Source organism: Camellia sinensis, chromosome 8, assembly GCF_055761805.1.
Source record: "Camellia sinensis isolate YWXY chromosome 8, ASM5576180v1, whole genome shotgun sequence".
Classification (NCBI taxonomy): domain Eukaryota; kingdom Viridiplantae; phylum Streptophyta; class Magnoliopsida; order Ericales; family Theaceae; genus Camellia; species Camellia sinensis.
Window position 1 is genome coordinate 25,892,829 of NC_138968.1, and position 20,525 is coordinate 25,913,353.

Sequence of the window (20,525 nt, forward strand, 5' to 3'; positions counted from 1 at the left end):
TCATTCTTAAAACAATTGCTTTGGGTTTTTTTAAATTTTTATAATAATAATACAACCAAACAAGTTATTGATTTTTTTTATTTAATATATATATATATATATATTAATTAATCAGCATTGCACAAAATCTAATTGTCCCAAGAAAGATATGAGAAGCCCAATAGAATCATATTGCCAGAATTCAATCACAGAATCAATTCTAACGATTTGAAATCTTAATTCAATCACAGAATCAATTCTAACAATTTGAAATCTTCGAACAATTTGTCGATAGCTACCATCAATGTTTTGGGCTCCGATTTTTTGCCAAAAATGATTAGATTCTTGGATTCGAGTCTCTCGCTACATGGGGCCACGTAGACCTTGCCCCGAGATTCTATGCCCTTGTGTCGGGCTCAAGTGTGAAAACGCTCACACAATATTACTGGAAACGCCACCTTTCTTCAGCATTTTTAATGTACCCAACAGAAGTAAGAAAAAAAAAACCATTCTTTTGCTTAAACATTGTAAAATGCCTGTTGTTGAATGAATTCTTATAGTTTCAATCTATTGTAGACAAACAAATCAGAAGGGATATTTCAAAAGGCAAATTTCATAAGGAATCACGATTGGATCGTTGTGCTCGGGGGGACTTCAAATGAAGTGCTTTAAGCAATGTATCCAAAATAGAGTATCGAATACCATCCACCAGCATAAAGATCATAAGGCAAAATAATAATAGTAATTAAGCAACAAACTCGTCAACATCAGAATCATTGTCATCTATTACCACTCCACTCCCGAGTAATGTGTTCAGAATCATTTACGCTGCCCCTGGGTAGTACTTCAACGTGCATCTTCCCATGGGATCATGAATGTCGACATCAAATCCCAAGGAGAGTGGTCGTCCGACAGCTTGAACATGCGAGATGCTGCAAAATGGCAATAAACAAAGATCAACATAACCAAGAAATTACCAAATTCAGGCAAAGCAGGTGTACACGGGATCAGAAATTACTGAAATTTAACCTTTGTTTTGATTTAAATGCTTAGACTAAATACTTCGAGAATCTAATAACAATTTGTAAACTCATAGGAACTTCCCATTTTCATGTTCAATCCACACCAGTCGTGGCTATTTCATAAAATGCTGCAGAAGAGATGGGGTTTTAGTCATTCAAAGATCATTTAGGGCTCGCTTGTTCAACTGACTACTTGTACATTACCATACTATTATACCTTTAACATATACTTGAATTCAGAAAATTTATAGCAAAAGAGTCATTTTAGAGGGGTCACAATGTCTGTCTTGCATAAACATGATGTGAATATCCCCACACACACACACACACAAAAAAAAAAAAAAAAAAAAATTTCTCCTCGGCAAACATCATATCTTCTCTAATCTTTCGGACACATGAATAACAAAATGAAATCACAAAACGCGTATACTGAGACTTGATCCTTGTTATTTATGAGAGTCCACAACATTGACACAGAAGACAAGAGTGTGTCTAATGAAATATGTAGATTCCTAGATTCGAAAGGCAAAAAATGCAGGTGTGAAGCCGAAGGCAAATAGTCTTTCCTTTTCCTAGTGTAGATTACAATTAACTAGCAAAAGGGAGACATGTTAGATAATAGTACAAAAATTGCACCCAAAAAAAAGCGAGGGGGGGGGGGGGGGGAAGCTATGTACAATATGAATAAGTGAAAAAGAAAATATAAATCTATAATAAATTTATGAATTTCATAGGTCAACCTCATGGTGCTTCTCACAAGCTCGCCTTTTAATTGGTCCACCACGTAAGCCAATACACATATTATCATTTTTTCAGAAACTAAGATTGTTTCTACCAGCAGAAAATCAAAAGAAAATACCCAGAGATAGGGTCACACAAGCTGATTGAACGTCCCATATCAAAAAAGAACCAATTGGGTCAAATGAAAGAGAATGATGATCTTTAACCATGCTAGTTGATCTGATCTGATCTGATTGAATTTTGAGGTGACAATTCGACCATAGGATGATTATGTAGTGCCTAATTTGACGGTAGGTCATTTATTGTTTTTTGTGGCTCATAGATACATGAAGTCAACCTCAAATAGCTTTTTCCTTCATATGAAGAAACTAATTTGCCATCAATTGCTTTAACAATCTTAAATTCTACTTTTTTTTAAAATTTTTTTGATTGGCAAAGAAATTTATTAATGTGAAGAACAGAGTACAAGAGGAAGAAACACCCAAAAGTCGAGGGCCAACCACCGGATCATTGCTGAGAAGACAATGTCCCAACTAGGTTGGCACAAAAGCCTCCAGCCAATCAAGTGGGAGGACCTGGCATGAACTAAGGAAAGGGAAAAAAATCCCCCAACAAAAACTGCCTACAGCAATCCACCTACAGTAATCCACAGCCAGGAAGGAAAGCACAAGCCACACAAAGGGTGCTACCCTACTAAATCTGAAGCAAGAATCTGTTTTACAGTAATCCACGGCCAACAAGAAGTTGGAAGGAAATCACAAGCCACACAAAGGGTGCTACCCTACTAAATCTGAAGCAAGAATCTGTTTGACAAAAAAATGAAGTCACTGACAGAGAGTCAACTTTTTACTTTTTCTTACTCTTACAGCAACCATAAAGTGACAAAGATCCTAAAACTGCCAAATACAAGAGACAGAAAAAAGACTCAACAAGAAGAAAAAAGTCCAGCAAATAATGATGTCAAAACGCAAGAAGTTTAGGCCAAACTTTTAGTAGCCAAGTGTCATGGACCCGGACCTCTCAAAAGGGTCATGCTACTTGCGTATGAGATCCCTGGGTTGGGTAGTCTCTTGTGGGTTGACTCTTTTGACAGGTCTGGATTTGTGGTAGTAGTACCAAAGCAGGCTCAAGTGCATCACAAGACTCACATTGCAATCTTATCAACTGTGTGGAAACCACCATGTTGGTAGGGGCTCACCCCAGGGTTTGTGACAGCATGACATGGCGTCCCATGTGTTCTCACTGTGTCTCTGTCCCATATGTGTCCGACACTGCTATGGCCGTATTTTGAATTATCGGCGCTTCATAGATTTCTTCTTAAGATGAGCCTAAAGGTTGTTGCGTCACAAAAAGAATAAATAAAGCATAGACAATTTGACCAAAACCATTACCTTAGGTAAGTCATCCTGCACCAGATATGCTATTCATACAGACCATAAATTTTACAGTTTCCTTGACTTTATTCTTTAGACGAACCCGAAGATAAAGCTCCACAGCATCACATGAACACATTCAAACTTAGAAATTATGACTCACAACATCACATGGACACTTTCAAATGCTAAAATTATCTAACATGACTCACAATTCAGTCCATAAAGAAATAACTCAGAGTAACAGTAATAGGAGATAGGACTGCAATGCAAGGAACTAACCATATATAATATTGTAAAAAATAAATGTATTATTGATTGATGTATTTGATATATTGATTGATATTCTGTCTATTACAAATGGTTCCTTATATAGATGTAGGTGTAGTGGATGGTGGTAGTGGTGTAGTGTGTTAGGTTTAGTGGAGTAGGTGAGGTGGTAGTGGTGTAGTGGGTTAGGTTTAGTGGAGTAGGTGAGGTGGTAGTGGTGGTAGGTGATGGTAAATTCTAACAGCCCCCCGCAAACTCAAGGAGGATAGAAACTAACCAACTTGAGTTTGAAGAGAGGAACAAAACAAGAAAATACATAAAAATAAAAAAGGATAGGAGACACTGTATGGTCGTGTCAGACCATTGGTGAAGACACTGAATGGTGGTGTCATAACGTTGTAGAGGACACTGTATTGTGGTGTCATAACGTTGGAGAAGACACTGTATGGTGGTGTCATAACGGTGTAGAGGACACTGGATGGCGGTGTCAGACCGATGTAGAAGACAGTTTATGGGGTCATGGCGGTGTCAGAGTCTTGCTGGACCCTTGTAGAAACTAACCGGAATCAATGTCGGGACAGTTTACAGAGTCTTGTCGGACCCATAAAGGAGCTAACCGGGATCAATGTCGGGACAGTTTACAGAGTCTTGTCGGACCCTTGTAAAAGTCGCACCCTCAAAAGGTGTGCCCATTTTTTCAAAAGGCGTGCCATCAAAAGGCGTGCCATCAAAAGGCGCGCCCACTTCATCAAAAGACGTGCCCGACAGAAAGCGTCGAGCCATCAAAAGGGGCGCCTGACACGCGGCGATGCACGTGATTGACAGAGCGCGTGTCGGCCTCGTCGTCTCTGTCTTTATAAACCAAAGCGAAGTCTGAGGCTTGGAAGCATAACAAACCAGTTGAAACCTCTTCGTTCTCTGTAACATTCTGTAACCAACCCTGCTCTGAAACACTCAGCAACCCAAAAAACATGGCTTCTTCTTCCCGTTCAGCTACCCAGAACATAGCCTCTTCTTCTCGTGGTCTGCTCACTCTCTTTCCCGACCTCAACGAGTCAACAAGAGAGACAACTGGTGCGGTGGCACTGGAACCTCAACCAAGCGCCCTGGAGTTTACTCCGTTAAACTTTCCGATGCGGTCTGTGGAGCAAAGAATGGCAGTGCAGTCAGATGTGGAGGCCAATCAGTATACTTTGAAGGCATGTGTGGAAAGCATGACGGCGGTCACAAACTTGTCGCACCGGCTGCAGAGCAGGACAAATGAGGTGCAACAGTTAAACTCCCAGCTGGCTCTGCTCCAACGCATGTATAAGGATGCGCGAGCAGAGATAAGTGTGCTAAAGGCAGAAAACAAGGAGCTGAAGCGGAAGGCCACCGTGATGTTCCGATTTGGAGGGCCGCCATATGCTGCAGTGGAGGAGCAGAGAGTAGTGATCGTGCCCAGTGGAGTGGGAAACACGGAGGTAACACCGGCAAGGGCCGTCCAGGACGGAGGCAAGAAGAAGAGACTGGCGGAATAGGCGAAGAAGTGAGGTCGGTGGGTGGCCGCCTGCAGAAAAGAAAACAAATCTTTGGTTGTTGTATTTTTGGTTTTTTTTTTTTTTGTAAAATTGTGATCGGGGTTGAGCCCTGAGATGAATAAAATTTAGTTTGGTGTGCAAAGCTATATGGTATGAAAGGAATTTGAAAAAAGATTAAAAATAATATGAAAGAAAAAGAAAGAAAGAAATAATAAGAATATAATTGAAAGCCGCAACGGTGTGCGGTATATAAAAATAGATATATATATATTTTTTATTTTTTATTTTTATTTATTTTTTATTTTTTTTGGTTTTATAATAATAATAATAATATATTAAGGAGGAAAGCATGTGCGCGGGTGAGAGTTGTAGAGAAAAGAGATAAAGATAGGTGAATGGTGGTGGATATGATTAAAGTGGCTCTGATATGAGAGAGGGTTTTATGTTTAAAGAAAAGAAGAGTGGGTGTCCTTGAGTGGAGAGAGAGAGAGAGCCTGAGGCTAGGGGGTGTCCTTGAGTGGAGAGAGAGAGAGAGTGCCTGAGGCTATCCACAGAACAAGGAGAGAGAGAACAATAATCATCGCATTCTATCAAAGAAAAGTGAGACGGAAAAAAGAAGAGAAACAAGAAGATCCAGCTGAGGTGAGCTTAAACACAGGACTAAAGAGGAGCAGTAGATCGCTTCTTTGAACCGTTTTGTTTCTTATCAGCAGCTGCATCTGCAGCCTTTCTCTTGTCCTTCCTCTCCCTCTTCTTCAACTTAACCTCTCTGTCTTCATATACTTTTCTTTCATTTTGGGCAAGTTTTGAAGGCCACCAAACAGCAGGCTCAAATGTTAAAGGAAACTTTTCAAGCATGACTCCAAGTAAGGGAAGTGGGTATGCTTGGTCAAGTGCCAAAACCTTCTCCATTGCCTCATTCACTTTGCTTAAACAACCGGGCAGCGCTGCGCTGTTCTTCAGCAAGTTGTGATGGTTGGAGCTTGTTCATCACCATCAACATCCCTGTGGCTGCACAAAACAAGAGTGTTGATGACAATTTAAAAGCAAAAAGTGGCACTCCAATGGCAGCAATAGTATTGCTTGCTGCAAGTCCTGCCATGGTCGCGGCAGAGAGAGTGATTGTGTTGATAGAGCTCAGAAGAAGGGCGTTCCAGTTGACATTGAAGAGGGAGAGATTGACGAGACTGGGGTGGAGCCACGTGACATTGATTTGGTGATGACACAGGCAGGTGTATCAAGGGGTAAAGCTGTCAAGGCTCTCAAGACTCACAATGGAGACATAGTCTGAAAGTATTTGGACAATGATGGGAAGGTATGTGAAGAAAATAAATGGAATAGGTTGAGGTCCGGAATGAAGATATGTGTAGAGGTCCGGCGGGCGGCCAAGGCGAGGCTGCCGCCCGCCGGTGAAGCAGAATTACTAGCTTCTCAACCTTGCTCTGATACCATGTAAAAAATAAATGTATTATTGATTGATGTATTTGATATATTGATTGATATTCTGTCTATTACAAATGGTTCCTTATATAGATGTAGGTGTAGTGGATGGTGGTAGTGGTGTAGTGTGTTAGGTTTAGTGGAGTAGGTGAGGTGGTAGTGGTGTAGTGGGTTAGGTTTAGTGGAGTAGGTGAGGTGGTAGTGGTGGTAGGTGATGGTAAATTCTAACAAATATAAACCATCAATTTCTTCTCTCTGTGCTCTACCCAAAAGCTCTATTTGCAGGATTCCACCAATGCAAAGAACAGGTTCTGGTAGCTTGAATTTCTGCAAGCGATTCTCCTAATATCCATGAAGAAATCATCTAAACATTTTAGATTTTGAGATAATGCACTAAAAATGGTTAAAATATAGAAAAAGAGGGCTAAATAGGACTTCAAATTGCATCTTGATGATTTGCTTGAGGTTACCATATCTTAAGAATTCCATGCAATCATTTATACTCGTTTCCCCATAATTTAATATACTTGCAAAATGGTAGACATGTTTTGTTATTTTTCCTTCTTGAAACATATCCTATAAGGAGACAACGCCATAAAAATTGATATCTGTTCAAAGCTTCATAGTTTTTACTTAGCTTTTGCCAAGAATCTAAGAATAAGGGTCCTCAATACAAAAAACAACACGACGAATCTTCTTTGCCACACTGAATAGAAAAACTCATGCTTTGTTTGGTAGGAGGGGACAGAAAACTAAGATGAAGGACAAGATAAAAGGGATGGCTAATAGACTTTTCCTCTGCTACCTTCGTTGAGCAGAGAGGAGTTATTTTAGTTTACCATTATCCTTCAAAATATTTACATGCGGTCTCCTTCGAAGGGCAAAGATTTGAAAGTAAAAATTGCACTTGATATTTTCCCCTGATTTTCACCCATTTTTGGAGTGATTGGTTTTGGTGGACCCAAAGAGATTACACATGACTTTTCCTTCCTCCTATCATTCGCTTCCTACAAAGAAAGAAAAATGTCTCCACCTCTCCCTCTTCTCCCCTTTCACTTCTTCCCAGTCATTGGTCCTACCAAAAAAAAAAAGAGTAAATCACACACATTAATTGTAAACTTACCTGAGCCATTGGAAATTCGGGTGACGTATATGTCCATTCAAATAAGTTGTCAGCGGATTCATGGACAGCATCAGACTCATCTGAGGAGTCACTTCCTATTTCCGTCAGGGATCTGGGACATCCCATTCGAAAACGCACGGCCTTTGCTGAATATATAGGAAATCCTAACTCAAAATACACTGATAAGAAAACATAGTTTTTGTCAATAAAAAAAAAAAAATCAGAGTCTGAAACAAGTATACAACACGAGTGTAAAAGCCACCCGAGGGTGATGGCCTGCTGGTCAGGGACACCCTCTCAAGTGGTTTGGTGGATAGCAGGCCATGGGTTTGAGTCCCATCAACGGTCACTAGGGGGCATGAGACTCATGCCCACTATAGCTTGGCCCATCTCGAGGGAGCACCTGTGAATCCGAATTGAAAGAATTTCTGTATTATTGATTAATTTGTATTGATTGGTGTGTGTATTGTGTATATTACAAGGAGTTATATAGGAGAGGATTTTAGAGTAGGTGAAGGTGGTAGTGGAGGTGGTAGGTGGAGTGGGTGGTAGTGGAGGTGGTAGGTGGAGTGGGTGGTGTGGTAATTTACACAATTTACATTTTACATTAACAGCCCCCCTCAAACTCAAGGAGGATAGGAACTAACCAACTTGAGTTTGAAGAGAGTAATAAAACAGAAAAATAAACTGATAAATAAAATAAAACAGGATAGGAGACACGGTATGGTCGTGTCAGACCGTTGTAGAAGACACGGTATGGTCGTGTCGGACCATTGTAGCAGACAGTTTACGGGGTCATGTCGGACCGTTGTAGCAGGACAGTTTATGGGGTCATGTCGGACCGTTGTAGAAGACAGTTTACGGGGTCATGTCGGACCGTTGTAGAAGCTGACCGGAATCAAATGTCGGGACAGTTTACGGGGTCATGTCGGACCGATGTAGAAGCTTGTGGTGGTGCACCAAGGGGGCGACTTAGGGAGTGCGCCATGAGCGACTTATACATGATACTGTGTATAACCCCCCCTCAAACTCAAATAGGTGTAAAGATAGAAACCTATTTGAGGTTGAAACAAAGGGATTGATAAAGCTGACCGGTGTAGAAGACACTGTATGAGTGTGTAGATAGGCTGCCCAAAAAATATACATGTAGATATATATCGAGCCCTCAAAAGTCGTGCCCTCAAAAGGTGTGCCATCAAAAGGCGTGCCCGAGCCATGAAAAGGCGTGCCATGAAAAGGCGTGCCAGGTTGTCGGTGTCAAGAGGCGCGCGATGCGCGTGGCTGTCTGGGTTATTTAATCAAGACGAAGGCTGAGGCTGAGGCAGAAGACAAACAACTTGCGAAGAAAAACTTCTGAAAAACGCTTCGTTGTGCTGAGAGAGATAGTCTGTAACACTCTGTTGCGAGAGATGGCTTCGTCGTCCCGTGGTCTGCTGACTCTCTTTCCCGACCTCAACGAGTCAACAAGAGAGATAACGGGTGCGGTGTCCCGTGAACCTCAACCAAACACCACTGGGTTTGCTCCGTTGAACTTTCCGATGCAGTCGGTGGAGCAAAAAATGGCAGTGCAAACGGATGTGGAGGCGAATCAGTATACTTTGAAGGCATGTGTGGAGTCCATGACGGCGGTCACAAACTTGTCGCACCGGCTGCAGAGTAGGACAAATGAGGTGCAGCAATTAAACTCCCAGCTGGCTCTGCTCCAACGCATGTATAAGGATGCGCGAGCAGAGATAAGCGTGCTAAGGGCAGAAAACAAGGAGCTGAAGCGGAAGGCCACCGTGATGTTCCGATTTGGAGGGCCGCCATATGCTGCAGTGGAGGAGCAAGGAGTAGTGATCATGCCCAGTGGAGTGGGAAACACGGAGGCAACACCGGCAAGGGACACCCAAGAGAAAAGCAAGAAGAAGAGACCTGCAGCAGAGTAGAGAAGAAAAAAAAAGCCCGCTGTGGGTGTGGTTGTTTTGTTTTGTTTTTGTTTTTGTTTTTTTTTTTTGTTTTTTTTTTTTGTTTTTTTTTTTTTTTGTTTTTTTTTTTTTTTGGTGTAAAATGATGAGCGGGGCGAGCCCCGACATGAATAAAATGAGTTTGGTGTGCAATTCTTCTTCTTCTGCTCTTTTTTTTTTTTTTTTTTTTTTGTTTTGTTTTTACTCATATCCATGTGCTGCGCAGAGAAGGCTATGTAGCGCACTGACATAAACAGAGAGGAAGGGGGAAGAAAATAAAGTATAAAAGAAAATAAAAAAGAAGAGAAGTGTGTGAAGGGTAAAGTAATAAAAAATAAAAAAGAAATGAGAGAGTCAAATGTAGTGGGGCGGGTCCGACCACTAATGGAAAAGGAAGATGATGGGTTTGCTTGGTGTGTCGTGGGCTTGTCAAAAGATGGAGTAAAGTAAATATAAAAAAAAAAAGAAAAGAAATAGGAAAGTAGATGAAAAATAAAAAAGAAATGAGAGAGTCAAATGTAGTGGGGCGGGTCCGACCACTAATGGAAAAGGAAGATGATGGGTTTGCTTGGTGTGTCGTGGGCTTGTCAAAAGATGGAGTAAAGTAAATATAAAAAAAAAAAGAAAAGAAATAGGAAAGTAGATGGTGGTTGGAAAGTAGAAATAGGAGAGAGAGAGAGAGAGTGGGTATGCAATTTTCAATTCTGCCAAAAGGAAGAGAAAAGTAGAAATAGGAGAGAGAGAGAGAGTGGGTATTCAATTTTCAATTCTGCCAAAAGGAAGAGGGAGACAGAGAGAATTTATCCTCCTCCATGCCGAGCTTGTTAATCATATATTCTATGATGTTCTTGGTGCATTCTGTCTCATCTTGTCGCCCAAAACTATTAGATAAAAAATTAGCAGAATGAGTGGAAGGCGAGCTTGAATCAGAAGCAACTTCGTCTTCAACTTCCCCTGATTCCCTTCCCGAATCGGCTCCCACTCCACCGACGAGTCGAGCCGGCCAGCCGGTGAGCTCTGAACGACCTTGTGACCGGTCATGGCGAGGAGGAATGGCTGGTTCGAGGCGGTGAGGTACTTTCCGAAGCAGGATTTGAGGCGGAGGAAGTTGGCTCTGCCGCTGTCGTCGTCGACGAATTCGACGGTCCAGCGGGCGTTCTTGGCGGAGCCGTTGCGGTCTTGAGTGACGAAGTCTTCGTCGTCGTCGGCGAGGAGGTACTTGTCGTGGTGGCTGCGGAGGCGCACCGCCTTGGCGTTGCGGAAGAGATCCATGCTGGTCTGAAAGGAAAGCCAAAAATAATGGGGAATTAGGTGTGGATTTTTTTTTTTTTTTTTTTTTTTTTTTTGGAGGTTTTTACAGAGGGAGTTGGGAAGTTCGAATTAGTTGAGCTCCGGCGGGCGGGAGTAGGGCGTGGGCTGCGACGGCGACGGCGATGGCGGAGCCAGTGATGGGAGGGTGGGGTGGATCGTTGCTGATCTCTGTGATGCGACTAGGGCCATTCGATGTGAGTTTCGAGCTAGAAGAGCCATGGAGGTTGGTAATGGAGTTGATGGAGGTTTCAATAAGCATGGTTGGGGTCCGGCGGGCGGTGAAGGCAAGGTTGCCGCCCGCCGGAAGGTGAAGATCACCAAGAGCTAACCTATAGCTCTGATACCATGAAAGAATTTCTGTATTATTGATTAATTTGTATTGATTGGTGTGTGTATTGTGTATATTACAAGGAGTTATATAGGAGAGGATTTTAGAGTAGGTGAAGGTGGTAGTGGAGGTGGTAGGTGGAGTGGGTGGTGTGGTAATTTACACAATTTACATTTTACATTAACACGAATGTTTGCTGGACCTGCCTATGTCTCCTATTTGGCTCCCCAAGAGACGGGCTCCTATAGCTATGTTCAACAAGGGTTGCCATGCTTTGGTCACCCCTTCGTATCCTTTTGATAGTAAAAGACAAAAAACACATGACAGTTAAAGGAGTTTTGAAATTAACCTTGGAATGGCTGTATATGGATTTCAGAGATAATACACAACTTTGAAATCAACTCATAAAGCAACATCTCAGGAACCGCGGGATCACTTTCACCTACACTTGACCAGTACGAAGCTCTATCTTCAACCATATCACTTGGTTCCAAAGTATTATGAATGCTTTCTTCAGGGTAATGATCAGTGCTAGATGCACCAAAGGCCTCTGAAATGCAATCTTTTCTCAAGGAAGTGGTAAGACCTCGAGCTAAAAATGAATAGACCCTATGATCCCTCTCCAGGCATTCCCATTCCATAGAATTGTCAGGCTTGACTTTTACAGGTTCTATCATGTTTTCCACTTCAATAATCCGGGCAACACTTGATATTTCAGGAAACATTCTTAAACAAAGCTGCTTCGAGAGGTGATTTTTAATCACTGCATAACATTTAAACCCATGCCAGAAACAATCAATAAAACCGATAAACAACTTCTGTTGTATTTTCATTTTTTATTAATCAATGAAAATTAGTTATCCCGGTAAAAGAGGGAAGAACTTGTTCTGTAACTAAAAAGTGAGGTAGTGTTTGGATTAGAAGAATGAAGGTCGGAATGGAATGGTCATTTCATCCAAATACAGATTCCCATGTTCGGTTTGTTAAAAAGAGAGAAATTGTGCATCCCAAAGAAAACCACCATTCATCAACTTAAGAGAATGGCCATTCCATTGGAAAGCCAAAGAATAGTCATTCCATTCCTACCCAAAATCATTCTAGTGAACCAAACACTACATCTAAGTGATATTTTGGGAAACATTCTTAAACAAAGCTGCTTCGTGAAGCTTTCTGCAATCATTGCATCAGATTTAAACCCAAATTAAAACAATAAATAAAACAGATAAACAACTTTTGTTGTATTCTCTCTTTTTATCAACCACCGAAAAACAGTTGTCCAGGTAAAATAGGAAAGAACTTGTTACGTGAACTGAGGTAGTGTTTGGTTCATTAGAATAAATGTAGTGGCTTGGGTAAAAAACCCGACCCTTTAGCCTTTCTGGTGGGAGCACGTGTTGTTTTAGTTAACTTTTGTCTTACCTTGTTGAGTTGTGGTCTTAGAATTGTGAGAATATTATGTTACTTATGGAAATCTTAGATTGATTGTGTAGATTAATTGTATTTCCTATTTCAGATTAGGGTTAGGATTAAGTTTAGTATTGCTATATATATTGGCTGTAGTCTTTGTATTTGTCATTTTTGAATATACAAACTTTATTCAGAAATCTTACATGGTATCAAAGTCGTGTGTGAAATCCTAGCGCCATCGTTGTCGCCTTCGGTTCTAACCTCTTCGGTTGAAGTTCTCTTCCGATTCTTGTATCGAAATCACAGTTCGTGACTCACCCATCTGGACCCATCTGCTTTGTAATAAGCACCTCTGTGTTCGACTCGCCTCGCGTGATTGAAACTTTGGAATCTTGTGTCTCGCAAGTCTCAGCCCTTCTTCCTCTGTGCATCGACGACCTGGTCTTCTGAGTAGTTGCTGAAGTTGTTGATTTGAACTGCCTCTTTCTGGACTCGCGATCCTCGTCTCCGTCTGCACACGTGATCATGAGTCTCGACAACACATCTGGGTTCGACTTCTGGAGCACACACAACATCTCTCTCGCTTTGGTTCACGAAGACTGTCTCTCGTGAAGGTCCCCTAATGAGTCGAAAGTCTAGTTCTCTCTCTTGCTGGTATTGAGTTCGTAAAACCTTCCTCTCAGTGGATCGAGTTTCGAGAAATACATCTCCTTCCCTGACTTGTTTACTGGTGCTGTATCTCTCTCTCTCTCGGGGTTAGGTTGGACCCACAGGGTAATTGACCCATCTAGTATTGTTTTTTGGATTTATTACGTTTAGATCCTTGCTTGTCTATTTTACTCTATTTTGGGTTTATTACACTTGAACCCCTTAGTTTTCTAGTTATTATAATGTCTCTGGTTTCAGATGAGTATGTCTTCTACCATCAGAGGAGCTATTGGAAATATCACTGTCCCAAGAAGGGATGTCTGTCTTGCTTGTCTTCTCCCCAGTTTCCGATCAAGTTCTGCGCTCCTCTTTTGAGTACCGTTCGGCCTCTCACCGGTTCTACTGCATCTGTTCCGGCTCCTGATCGTGACTTGGCTTTCTTGACTGCTCAGATTAGTCAACGTTAACATACACTGATTAGTCAACTTCAGCATATATTGTCTCCCTCCCCTTCTACTTCGGTTGTTTCCTCACTTCATTCAAGTTTGCTTGGGTCTTCTTTAGGTATCTCTTCGTCTGTCTGGATTTTTGACTCTGGTGCTTCTCATTGTATGACTCTTCATTTCTCCTTACTTCAAAATTATATTTCCCCCCCTCTTACCTATTACTCTTAATGCTGCTAATGGGTCTAGTATATCTATTATATTTGTTGGGGTCTGTCCTACCGTCTGCTGTCTTTATTCCATCTGTCATTTATGTTCTTCAATTATCTGTCAGTTTATTATCTATCAGTCAGCTTGATACCTTTGGTTTTGATGTTATCTTTTCTTCTTTTATCAGTTCTGTGCAGGATCAGATATCTAAGCAGCAGATTGGGACCAACTGTAGAGTTGGAGACTTCTATGTGGTGGAGAGCTTGCATCTGCCTATAGCAACCTTTCCGATTACCTTTTCTTCTTTTCAGTTAGATTCTCTGTCTAATCCTTTTTGCTTGTGGCATTCTAGATTAAAGCATTTGTCTGCTAATTGCTTATAGTCTTTAGCTAAGTATGGTATTTTAGGTAAAGTTTCTCCTAGTGAACTTACTAAATGTCGAGGGTGCAAACTTGCCAAAATGGCAGCCTTACCTTTTCATGAAAGTACTTCCATATCTGATACACCATTTTCTTTAGTTCATACTGATGTTTGGGGCCTTTCTCCTGTTCTCACCAAAGGAGGTTCTGCATACTATTTGTCATTTGTTGATGACTACACCCGTTACACTTGGGTTTATCTTATAACTCATAAGTCCGATTTCTATCAGATATACCGTACCTTTTAGTCTATGATTATTATTCAATTTGGGTCTACAATTAAAGTGTTACGGTCTGACTTGGGTAGGGAATATTTTAAAAATGAGTTCTGTGAGTATTTGGCTAATTTGGGACCATTCACCAAACTTCCTGTACAGGTACACCTGTCCAAAATGGTCGAGCCGAGCGTGAACACTATCATCTCCTTGAGACAGCTAGGTCTCTTCTTCTCTCTGCCTCAGTTCCGGCTCTATTCTGGGGGAGGTAGTTCTTACTGCTGCTTTACCTCTCAACCGCATGCTTACTCCCTTTTTTCTGGTCGGTCTCCTTATCAAGCTTTGTTCTCCCAAATTCCTAACTACTCCCTCCTTTGTGTGTTTGGTTCTGCCTGTTTTGTCCTTCTTCCCCGCAAAGATAAGACCAAACTTAGTGTTTGATCTGTCCTCTGTGTCTTTTTGGGTTATAGTCTTACTCAGAAAGACTATCGGTGTTACGACCCTGTTTTCCGTCGTCTTTATGTATCCCGTCATGTTTCTTTTCTCGAACGTCTACCTTAATTTTAACTTCCTCCTCTCACCACTCTAGTTTCCGAAGATGATTTAGTTCATATTGATCTGTTTTCTTCTGAGGTCCCGTCTGATGAGTACATCTCCACAATTCTTCCTGAGCTTGTTTCATCTTCTCCTCCTACTTCACCTCTAGATGCTTCTCCTCCTTTGGTTTCTTCTCCTCCTCTGTTGTTAGTTTATTCTTGTCGCAAGGCTCCTCCTCCACCGGTTGTCTCCGCCCCTGCTGCTAATCCCCCTGCCTCTGACGACTCTGATCCTATTGAACATCGATATCCTATTCGAGCGCGTCATCCTCCAAATAGGTTGGGTTGGTCTAATATATGTTTTTCTGCTTCCTATCGTACTTTTTTATATACTATTCATTCTTTTTTAGAACCTTAGTCTTACAAGGAGACCTGTCAGGATCCTCATTGGGTTCAAGCTATGGAGAATGAGTTGTCTGCTTTACAAAAAACTAGTACTTGTGAGTTGGTTCCTTTGCCTGCTGGTAAGAATCCGGTTAGTTGCAAATGGGTCTACAAAGTCAATACTCATTCTGATGGTTCTCTTGAGCGCTATAAAGCTCGTCTGGTTGCCAAAGGTTTCTCACAAGAGTATGGTATTGATTATGAGGAGACCTTTGCTCCTGTTGCCAAGATGACTATTATCCGTACTTTGATCTCTGTCGCTACTGTTCGTTCTTGGCCTCTTTATTAGATGGATGTTAAGAATGCTTTTCTTAATGGCCATCTCACTGAAGAGGTTTACATACTTTCCCTCCCTGGCCTTTACCATTCCTCTGAACAAGTTTGTCGCCTTCAGCATGCTCTATATGGTCTAAAGCAGTCTCCTCATGCATGGTATGATCACTTTCAAACTACTGTTACTGAGCTTGGGTTTCATCCTTGTGCCTAGGACTCTGCTTTATTTCTTCTCCACACCTCTGCTGGATTTGTTGCGTTATTACTGTATGTGGATGATATGGTCATCACTGGTTTTAACTCTCCTCCTATATCTGCGGTCAAGCAGCATTTTTTTCACACCTTTGAAATGAAAGATCTGGGTCCATTGCGGTATTTTCTTGGTATTGAAGTCGCTTCTTCTCCCAAGGGCTACTTTCTCTCAGGCCAAGTATGCCAATGAGGTTATTCATCGTACCGGTCTTACTGACACTAAGATTTCTGATACCCCCATTGAGGTTAATGTAAAGCTCAACACTACTGATGGTATTCTTCTGGATGATTCTACTTTATACCGAGAGCTCGTGGGTTGCTTAGTCTATCTGATGGTAAATCGTCCTGATCTTGCCTATGTTGTTCATGTGGTTAGCCAGTTTGTCTCTACTCCTCACTCTATCGATTAGGCTGCTTTGGTTTGGATTCTTCGCTATCTTCAGGGCACTATATTTCAGGATTTACTATTGTCTTCTACTTCCTCTTTGAACTTGGTGGCTTATGCTGATTCTGATTGGAATGGTGATGTCACTGATGGCAAGTCCATTTCTGGCTTCTATATGTTTCTTGATGATTTTTTGATTTCTTGGAAGGGCAAGAAACATATTGTTGTTGCACGTTCCACTGCTGAGGCTGAGTACCGTGCTATGGCTCATGCCATTGCTGAGATTGTTTGGCTTCGTTGTCTCTTGACTAATTTGGGTATTCCTCAGTCTTCTCCGACCTCCCTTTACTGTGACAATCGTAGTGCTATTCAGATTGCACATAACACTGTTTTTCATGAGCGGACAAAACACATTGAGATTGATTGTCATTTTGTCCGTCAACATCTGCAGTCTGGCTCCATCTCACTTCCTTTCGTCTCTTCGGCCTTACAACTTGCTGATTTCTTTATGAAGACTCACACCACTGCTTGCTTTCAGTTTCTTCTTGGCAAACTCTCAGTGTTTTCTGCTAAAACACCTTGAGTTTGAGCAGGGGTACGAGAATATTATGTTGCTTATGGAAATCTTAGATTGATTGTGTAGATTAATTGTATTTCCTATTTCAGATTCAATTGATTGTGTAGATTAATTGTATTTCCTATTTTAGGTTTGGGTTAGGATTAGGGTTAGTATTGCAATATATATTGATTGTAATCTTTGTATTCGTCATTTTTGAATATATATACAAACTTTATTCAGAAATCTTACAGGAACACCTTGGTTTTGTCCCTGAAACACTTGGATCAATCAGCATTGTTGGTTATTGAGGGTCGCACCCACAATAGGCCGCAACCAAAAACCACCTTCTGATATTTTGGTCCAAGGAATTGCATGGCCCGCAATGGGCCACGATGATAGCCTGCGACCAGCTTGGTCGTGTCCGCGGTCATTAGGTCGCGCTTGCGACTATGACAGTCGCTCCCATGGTGGTCAATCTATATAAGTCAGCAATGAGCATGAAAGTGACTTTTTCAGCTTTTTTTCTTCTCTTCTCTCTTTTGTTCGCCATTTCCAAAGCTCTAAGCTTCTTAACCCTTGGTTTCATCTATTTCTAGCCTAGATCTCACCCTAGTTCCTTATACCACAACATAGAGCACAGCGAGGGCTTTCTTTTAATCTGGGCAAATCGTATTTTCGTCGTTGTTGGATTTTCGGGATTTCTCCTCTTCGCTTCGAGAGATAGTGATTTCTTTGATTCTTTTCAATATCTCGCTATAGATAAATAAGTGGTAGTTTTTATTGCATTCAAAACATGATGTTATTATGAGTTTTCTAAAAGTATATGATGAGAGTTAGGGTTTCGATATTTGGAGTTAAATTTCGTGTTTCGTTGTGGATTTATGAGAGTGTATGCTAGTGGGACATGTTTAGGGAGATTAGAGCAAAACGCCCTAAATGTTTATTTAATGTTCATGAGAAAGTGAAGATTTGATGATTTGAAATTTATTGAACCATGTTGAACATTGTATATTAAAAATGTGAAAATGGTTTATGTTGGGTCATGTTTGAATATCAACAAATTGGGATTTTGGATAATAAAAAGGATATTGGCGAATGTTGTGTGCATAGGAGATTTTGGAATGACTGGATGGCTTTTGAAGTCAAAGTGGTGTTTGTAAAACTCTTTTGTAAAATTGAGAAATGAAAATAGGACGTGAGAAGAGTTGATGGTTTTAAAATTAATGAGTAATTGTATGCTTTGTGAGTTGGAAATGTACCATAGAAGATAAAGAAATAATGGTTGTCTTGGATTATGTTAAATTGATAATGTTGGTGATTTGAAATCATGGAATCGGTTATGGGATTTAATTATAAAAATTGTGTATTTATTGCTTAGAGGTTTTGTCATTAGCCATCAATGGAGGATGGTATTGATATTGTTAAATAGATTATGCGTATTATATGTTGTTGAATTACGTGTGTAATTTAGAGTAATGTGGTAATGTGATGTGTTGGATGATGAATGTGTTATATGAGGGTCTATTTCCTTTCAGCGTTGGTCCGGTAAAGCATGACGCATTGATATAGATTTTGTTCCCTTTCAGTATGCGCCCAGTAAGGCGTGGATTTGAGGTTCCGTTCCCTTCCGGCTTTGGTCCGGTAAAGCGTGACGCTTTGAGACAGGTTCGCTCTCTTCCGGCTCATGCCCAGTAAAGCGTGTTGTGGTGGTTATGGCTTGACGAAGTCGGATAGTTTTATGTGATAGAGTTGTTTACTTTGTTTCGTATATGTGTGGATTAGGGGTGTGCCTTTAGCCTTCCGTGCCAGTGGTCGGTAAAACATGGGAGTGTGTTGATATTATTGTTGTTTCTTTTAGTGTATTAATTGTGGCGGGTGTTCCATTTGCCCTTGTGTTGATATTAAAAGTCACATTATTTAGATACTATGATCCTATCTATCTATATGATGTTATTGTTTAGACTCATTAGAATCCCTACTGGACCTTTGTGTTCAACCCACGTTAATAATTTTTCAGGTACATAGCTAGAAGGATTATTCGGGACTTGAAGTCATCCTTATCTGTAGGCCTCAGGGCCATTATTTGTTTGGCGGAATGCCCATGTTATGTGCCGAGGGTTAAGCCCTTTCGTTTATTTTCTTAATGTAAACTTAAGGGCACTGTAACTGATTATAATAGTATTTCATCATTATTCATACGAGAGATGATATTACTATTCAATTATTATTTATGTTACTTCCGCATGTATGCATGAGAAAATGGACTTAAATCAGATATTTGATAATGTTATTCGGGTAATAAAAGTTGGGGCATTACAATAAAGGCTGGAATGGAATGGTCATTCCGTCAAAATACCCATTCCCATGTTGGGTTCTGTAAAAGGGGAAAAATTGTACATTCCAAATAGAATCACCATTCACCAATTTAAGAGAATGACTATTCCATTGAGAAGCCAAATAGTAGCCATTCTAGTTGTGTCCAAAATCATTCTGACAAACTGAACAGTATTTGGAGACCAGAAACTCCATTCAAAGGAACAACACCCAAGTAAAAAAAAAAAAAAAAAAAACCTCCAATTGAGGTAATTGATCATATCTCCTTATGAATCTTATAAGCCAGTATTCAAAAGAGTCATAAAACCTAGAATTTGAACATGGAGCACACAATTGTCTAGATTGAAAACATCTTTGACATTAGAATTCATACATCAATGCATGAAGTCCAAAGAAAGCTATGATATGCAAGTACATGGCAAAAATATAGTGGAATCAAAGCTTAACATAATAAAAATTAAAGCAAGCCCTATAATTTGCACATGTGAGCTCACCAAACTGACGCCAAGAACTTGAAACTGAACAGACACGGACGAGATCAGATGGGTCCTCCAAACACATGAGAATCTTTATAGACAAATCAGGTCCAAGACTTTGAAGGAGATCTCCACAACCCTCCATTTCAAGATAAACTATTGCAATTATACCAAACAAATTGTTGATGATCACAGCCTTCTACTTCCTTTTAAAAATATATAAATATATATATATATATATATATAACAATAACCTATTAATACTACAAAAGTACAATAAAATGAATATTATGAGGAAGTGCTAATGACATACGGTGGTCGTTAGTTTTGATGTATGTGTAAAAAATAATAGTGTAAAATTATTTGAAAAATATATTGAGATTATAACTATTTTGTATTAATTCCACATTAATGACAATCAGGATGGTTGTTAGCATAACACTTAGTAAATTAAGGATAAATTACACTTACACCTCCTAAGATTTGAGTTTAATAGATGTTTGGAAAATTACACTAAACTCCTGTCATTGTATTATTTAGATGGATTGAAAATATTGAACTCATGCACTTTTTCTTTTCGTACTTTGCGTTACTTCCTCTATTTGTTTGTTTGTTTTTTTATTATTATTATTTTTAATGTAATTTCTTCTATTTTTCTACTAAGAGTAGCTTTTTGTATAAGCAGCGGGTTTGTGAAATGAGACTATTAATCACAAAGGTGGCAATGTAATTTCCAGAACGTCAAGAAATGAGATGTAATTGGATCAAACCTCAGGAGGTATCAGCGTAATTTACTAGTAAATTAAACATTTAAAGAACAATGACAAATAAAATTTCAAAAAGATATTAAAAATAAAAGGGTAAATTAGA

General features: G+C 40.2%; 1 protein-coding gene across 1 annotated transcript; it reads right to left on the bottom strand.

Moving 5' to 3' along the window:
• Positions 1-572: 572 nt before the first annotated feature.
• On the bottom strand, positions 573-19,869 carry LOC114319423 (F-box protein At4g00755). Its single transcript, XM_082885030.1, has 6 exons — positions 19,674-19,869; positions 11,403-11,816; positions 7,469-7,647; positions 6,343-6,687; positions 5,567-5,862; positions 573-911 (listed from the first exon to the last, which is right to left on the bottom strand). Exons 1-6 carry the CDS (start codon positions 19,798-19,800, stop codon positions 803-805), a joined length of 1,470 nt encoding a protein of 489 aa, XP_082741156.1. The 5' UTR covers positions 19,801-19,869; the 3' UTR covers positions 573-802.
• Positions 19,870-20,525: the final 656 nt, after the last annotated feature.

Excerpts from the sequence above, each read along its gene's own strand:
- LOC114319423 (XM_082885030.1), bottom strand. The coding sequence starts at position 19,800 with ATGGAGGGTTGTGGAGATCTCCTTCAAAGTCTTGGACCTGATTTGTCT. Across the intron at positions 11,817-19,673 it reads AAGTTCTTGGCGTCAGTTTG|TGATTAAAAATCACCTCTCG; the intron begins GTGAGCTCACAT and ends AATGTTATGCAG. Across the intron at positions 7,648-11,402 it reads CCATATACAGCCATTCCAAG|TGTATTTTGAGTTAGGATTT; the intron begins GTTAATTTCAAA and ends TTTTCTTATCAG.